The sequence below is a fragment of the Haemaphysalis longicornis genome, unplaced genomic scaffold (assembly GCF_048455015.1).
Source record: "Haemaphysalis longicornis isolate Haplotype H1 unplaced genomic scaffold, Haemaphysalis longicornis Haplotype H1 scaffold_7, whole genome shotgun sequence".
Taxonomy (NCBI): Eukaryota; Metazoa; Arthropoda; class Arachnida; order Ixodida; family Ixodidae; genus Haemaphysalis; species Haemaphysalis longicornis.
The window spans coordinates 130,722,579-130,729,099 of NW_027526422.1; the positions used below are offsets into that span (position 1 = coordinate 130,722,579).

Here is a 6,521-nt window from a genome sequence, read left to right on the forward strand (position 1 = left end):
GTTCTAGTGGTTTGTAATACAGTCAAACCCGGTTATAATTAACAGCGGGATTCAATGCGATTTGTTCGCTGTACGAAGTAGTTCAATATAACTAAACCTGCTTATAACAAACTTCAGCATCCAATAAGCAATGTGAACAGTCGATTTAAAACGCGATACTAAAAGAAAGACCATTCCGCTTCCGCTCACAGTGATTATTAATCTACTCTGAAAGAAATTTGTTGCAGAGAAATGTAGACCTGTTTTGCAGTAGGCGGTGATTTTCTCATGAACACTGTGTCTAACACCATCACCATCAATGAGGATCGCATGCTCGACAAGCTGCGGCATATCGATGAACTCCAGGCGACTTTCCCGTGTTTCAGCAGGGCTTGCCGCTGCTTCGTCGTCACCTTGCTATGAAGCGCTTCAGCGCAAGTGCACAGAAACATGGGCACAGTAGGTACGGATGGAGTGCAGGAGTCATAAGAGCAGCGTAGCAGTTCTGGGCCTTTTTTTTTCATCTCTTTCATAAAGAGTAATAGGTACGGAGATGCTCGTACACACTTGATCACGTGGGAGGCAGCTGCCGAATAGGAGTGCTGCAAAGCAAGGCTGGCAAAAAGGTGCGGTTCGTTCCCACTGCTGTGTTTGGCAGGAGCATGAGCGGGCTGCTACATTTTACATGCGCAATGGCAGAAGTAGTTTGAGTGTTTGCTATAAAGCATAGTTCACTCTATTCAAATTTGTTATACTGGGGTTTGACTGTAATTGCGGTGAGGTGGTTTGGGTGGTCATGAGGCCCAGGGGTTTTGCCTTGGTGTTTGTGAGGACAGTGTCTGCCGTCAAAGCGTAGCCTTGAATGCAAAGAAGTGCTGTCGCAAATTCAGCACAACTGCGACTGGGCAGTGAGTGCAAATTATTTTTTGTGCAGAAACTGCCAACACTTTCATGTTGTGCTCTGGTATCTCGGAATAATGCAGCACAGGCCGGTGGCGACAGTGAGGTGGTAACATGTACTATTGTAAGTGTTGTAGAAAAGAGCTCACAAGTCTGGGGCAAGAGCTCACAAGCCTCCACATGCTTTATGAGGACATCTGGAGACAGCTATTATCACACATATAGCCTGTCCCTGCATATAGCCTACACCCCTGGGCTGGGTCCGCAGAGAAAATGAAAAAAAAAAAAATGCCCTTACATGCTTGGTCACTAAATGCAATCTTTAGTATTTCTAAAAGAAAATATTCACGAATTCATAGGGATTCACTGTAATGACGAATGTGCCAGTAAAACATTTAAAGTTTTACCTGCACATAAACAGCGCATCGCCCTTTTATGGACAAAAAATGCAGCCAAAAGTGACATTGCTGGGCACCAAAACGTGCTTGTGTAGCTGATTACTTGTAGATATCTGCTAGGCTGTAAGCTTCCCTCCTGTTTTGTGCCAGGGACCGCATTTATTATCCTCTTCCACGCTCAAACCTCAGCATGTCAGCATTTGACGTTGGTACGGCAAGTGCACTTGCAGAATTATACAGAATAATACCTTGTCTGAGACTAGGTACAGCTGAGTACAACTTCACCAACTTTGCATTTGGCGATGAACCGGTTGTGGAGCAGGAGAACAGATGCCCGGCTGGGACGACGTATTCAACATGGCATGGCCGGCATTGGTGCGGTCCCTGTAATTTGGAGGGGAAGTTTATTTCTCCACTGCAGCTCAGCTGTTACGATTTTAAATGCAGAGCATTTCAGTAACTCACGATGTCACCCGCGTTGGCGTCCGTAGTCCGCATCGCTCCCCCTACACTATATAAAAAAAATAATACTTACCGGCGCCAGGTTTTGATCCCACGACTCTGCGGGCGGAACGCAAGGTACATGATGCTCAACCCATTGGGCCACAAAGCCGACACAGAACGGAAGGTTACGAAAGGGTGAACTGAAGGGCTTGTTGGTACAGCATATCGTTTGATGTTTGTGTTTTCTTTTTGTTTGATGTGATGTTTGAGGTGTTTGATGTACGGCTTGTGTTTTCTGCTCCGAAGAAACTGAGCCGCCTGTGTAAGCGCGTTAACGCAGAAAGCAGCAAATCACCAGCGTGCGTCAAAAAACACGAGACACGTTACGTTGATTGTGTGAATAACGTCGTGTACGAGATTCCGCTGTCGTGCAAACGCTCCTATATAGGACAAACAGGCCGCTGCCTGAATGAACGTTTGAGGGAGCATGCCAACAAAGTCAGGTCTTCTACCGGTGGCACGCTGTCAGCACACTCACCTCTTACCGCGGGCGGAGGGAGAGGGAGATCTTCGAGGCTTTCCAAATCAAGAGGAAACGGAGCGACTGTATCAGCGAACCATCCGTGGCACTGTTGGATAAGGAAATCGCGTACCTACGGGACTAGTTGTCTTCAAATCGTCACGCGGCGAAAGATTGTTGTTGTCATACTTACTAATCAGTAGCTATCACCTTTTTCTGTCAAAATTTTGTTTCGTATTTTTTCCTTCTCTTCCCCTAGTTTCATGTATATATTTTCTTGCAAATTAAATCTCTCAGTTGTTCGTCAGCGCTTGTGTCGTCTATTACTTGCTCCGTCCCGTCTTCCGCGCTGTTTTCAAACGATAGGAAGGTTACGAACGCGCCTTATATCCTTGACTCATTCAACCGTCGGCCACAGGTGCGCCCTCTCCCCCGCACCCTCCTCGCCTTCTCTCCGCTCGCAACACCCTCTCTCGCCGCGTTTGGTTCGGGCGCGTAACAGGTGGGGACGTGCGCAACACCCTCTCTCGCCGCGTTGGGTTCGCGCTGGCATTAGATTGGATTCGATTGGATTGGTTTGGATTTGGATTGGATTAGATTAAAGTGGATTGTGTTGGATTGTGTTGCGTCATAGCCACGCCACGTTGCGTCATAGCCGCGGCAGGGGTTCACGGCACGTTTAACGTTTCACCATCGACTTCATCGACAATGTCTACGCTGGAAGACAACAATTACAACAACAACCAATACGTAATCCATACGACTTGCAGACGCGCCTTCCGCGGAAATGCTCTGCATTTAATCGTGCACCTCGCGAGGGGGATGTTTCATCTCTCCTTCAGCAATAGCAGGGGAACAAACAAACACAAAAAACACGTGGAAGGAGGTAGGTATAACCACAAATGAGCCCCCTTCCATTTCTGCAGCTGATCCGAACCCTCTTTTTATATAGTAGGGAGAACGACGGTGCGGACTACGGACGCCAACGCGGGTGACATCGTGAGTTACTGAAATGCTCTGCATTTAAAAAATTTGAAATAAGGTTTTCACGCATCGGTTGCACGTTGCTTCATATGTGTGCTTCGCTGCCAACTACACTGACACCAGGGTTCATTATGGCCGCGCAGCGAACGGTGAGGCTCCAAGAGGAGTCTTGCCCTTTATCAAGTACCCGCCACGGTTACTCTGTGGCGAAGGAGTTGCGGTGCTCCTCTCGGGTTCCATCAGGGCCGCGGTGGCTGCATTTGTGGTGGAAGCGAAAAGCGAAAACAGCTTTGTGTCGAGATATCGGCGCACGTTAAGGATCCCCATAAGGCAAAAAAAATGGCTCCAATCCACGCTGTGGAGGTGGTTGGAAAACAATGCTTTAAACGACACCTACAACAATTGCCCATGCGACATACCTTGAATTCACACACGGGGCACTACAAAGAGTGAAACCAGAGGTTCTGCCAGCTGTTACCTGGGATTCGCGGAGGTGGCGTTGCGAACGCAGCAGCGTCGCCCACGCCAGGCTAGAGTGGCGGACGCCGCGAGCTCTATCCTGGCCGTGCGCCGGCTAAAAGAAAACGGAGAGGAGCGTCTTTCGAAGGGTGAGACAGCGGAACCTAGCCATCCTGATGTGCTAGCTCAGGCTAGACCACTGCGTGACACAACCGCAGACACCAAAACAATTCCGCATGTCAGCTTAGTGATTCCATTTATACCGATTAAAACTAGTCAGTTTAGTAAGTTTGAGAATAGTGAGAAAGACTAGGGAACGTTTATACTCGCTATTTTCAATGATTAGCACCAGTTATATGTGCGAAAATTCGGTAGCTTGCAGGGCTGATGACCAAGGACGAGAATGGCGCCCTAGTTGTGGCTCTTTGAGTCAAGTTAACTTGGTTCACTGTTAGCACTTGCAGTTGTGCAACTGTTAGTTTCTTTCACTGCCAATGTTCACAAGAACCCTAAATTCTTTGCAGGAACAATTTAATCGAAGCCCGGAGAAGGCTGCACCTACTCAGCAATCTCCAAGGCCTCAGGAAGGCACACCAGAGAAGGCAGCCATGACTGCTCGTCCGCAGAAATTTCCGGGCGCCACAGGCTCCCTTGGAGGCAAACCGTCGGCCAAGGGTCTGATTGACCAAATCATGGAAGGAATGGACAAGTCCTACTTGAAGGTCACCCACCCGAAAAGCCCCTTTCGTGCGTTGTCGCGACGCGAGAGTGATGCCAGCGACCCCGCATGCCAAAGAAGCCCCGCCAAGCGGCCGCTCGTGCAAGACTCCGGCAACACCGTTAGCCGAACAGCTCCCACACCCCCACCCGAGAAGAGGACCTCGTTTGGTGTGCCGTTGCCCCGAAGCTGGGAGCAGCCCCGACAACTCTGCATAGTGTGTCGCCGTCGGAGTGTCTCGGACTCTGGACTCCGTGACACGTGCATACGGTGTTCTTTCTCGCAGGGCTTCCACGCCATGGAGAACAGAGAGGAGAGCGTGGTCCGAAACAAGCCGGCTTCCACGGCCGCCAAACGGCCGCCAAGCCGCCCGCCAGAGCCGCCGCCGCCGGCCGCCGGCTGGTCACCGCCGGCCAAGCCAAGCTCGCGCCGCGATTCTTCGGATGTTGAGAACAGGAGGGAACGAGTTGTCAGGCCCAGGCAAGACAGCGGCGCCCCCAAACTTGACGGAAGTGGCACGGAGACAAGCTCCTCATCGCCGGTCAGGAAACACGGCTGTGACAGGAGAAGCGAGCGGTGCGAAAACTCTTCAAGACCAAGGCGGTGATCTCGTCAAGTGACGAGTCAAGTGACGCGGAGAAGGATAGTATGGGCACTGCCCCCAGTAGTCTGGGAGAAAAAAGGTCTACCCTCCGCAGCTGCTTCTCCCCGGAAGGGTGGACAGGATGGCAGAGCGAGGCCCACGGAGGAGAAGAGGGAGCCGCATCTTCTTCGGGAAAAGAATGAAAACTCTGACAGCTCCTCAACTGCTGTTCCCAAACCTAGCCAAGACAAGAAGGTGGGTTCTTCTTCTTCAACAGTGGCGAAGAAGAAGCAGAAGGGGTCCGACAAAGTTGTATAGAGCGACGGAGGCAGAAGTATGCGTGGAAAAAGGCAAAGGACACTGCAGACTACTTGAAGGTGCTCAGCGAGTTGAGGGTGCTTAGCCACGGGAGGCAAAGGAAACGGCAAAAGATAAGCTAAAGACAGGGCCAGAGAAGGACTAAAGATGATGCCGATGACGAGGAGGAGGAGGAGGAGGAGGAAAGCGTGGAAGCAGTCCTTGCTTGTCTTCACCAGACAGAAAGAGAGAAACTCGCAAACACTACAAGCAGTCAGGAAGCTGGGCCTGACACAGACAAGCCATGTGCAACAATGTCGACATCGTCACAAACCACTTAAAGCCGCCTGCGAGTCCAGCGCTTGTCGTCGCGTCGTGCCGTAGTCTCAGCGTGGATGACTGGGAAAAAATGCAGGGGAAGTGGAGACTCGCAAAGACTCCGCACCATTGCACAGGAAAGCAAGCGTAAATGCTGCGATGCCTGTCAGTGCTGCGACGCCAGATACCGTTGTCATCGTGGCATCGAGCGACAGTAGTTCGTTGGACATGGAAGCCTGTCCGGAGCAGTTTAATTACAATTTCAGGGGAGAAGACTCGTCTTCCATGGAGGTTGTGGATCTTTCGTCGGACACTTCCGAAGGAACAAGTGGTCGCGTTGTGCTAGGGGGGCTTTCCTACGAGGTGTCCTACAGTGAAGATGGCACACAATATGGAGAGTACGAGAGAAGTCCAGCAGCAAAGAAAAACTGCTCTCTTCTTCGGAAGAGGACACTGTAGAGGTGCCTGAGCAAAACTGTGGCAGCATGGTTCCAGGTGGTTTTGTTATGCCTGTTTCACATCGTGACGCAGTTTCATCGAATGGGGAGGGCACTGCCAAAGAAGGCCTTGACGGGCAGTTAACGGTCGCTCCTCTGGTTTCCGTTTCTTCGACGGCGGAAAGTGCCAGCACAGAAACCCCTCGCGATGTGTGCACCACTATGCCTCCACTCGCCGCTGTGACGACGGAGGAGAGTGCCAGCGCAGAAACCCCTTGCGAAGTGCGAGCCATTAGTTCTTCTGTCTTCGCATCTCCGAGAGAAGAAGATACTGCCAACGGCACACTTCGCAACGATCCTGCCGTTGCTCTTCCATGTTCCACTTCACAGCTCTCCGATGTGCTGCCAAGCGAAGAAACGGTAATGCCTGCCTTTTTCCCTGAGCCTAATCAGGAGCTTCTTTCCGTGGGAGACCAAACTTTGA

At 51.0% G+C, this 6,521-nt stretch overlaps 2 protein-coding genes across 4 annotated transcripts in view; both read left to right on the top strand.

The window, feature by feature from the left end:
• Positions 1 to 6,515, top strand: part of LOC144146983 (uncharacterized) — a 183,290-nt gene extending 176,775 nt beyond the window's left edge. For all 3 annotated transcript variants that reach the window (XM_077678973.1, XM_077678974.1, XM_077678972.1), the window contains exon 5: positions 4,209 to 6,515. In XM_077678973.1, the coding sequence (XP_077535099.1) occupies positions 4,209 to 5,009 (801 nt within the window). In that variant the 3' untranslated portion in view covers positions 5,010 to 6,515. The remainder of the gene's footprint in view (positions 1 to 4,208) is intronic.
• The window catches only part of LOC144146984 (2-Hydroxyacid oxidase 1-like), a 430,316-nt gene that overhangs the window by 410,629 nt on the left and 13,166 nt on the right, over positions 1 to 6,521 (top strand). The window lies entirely within an intron of this gene.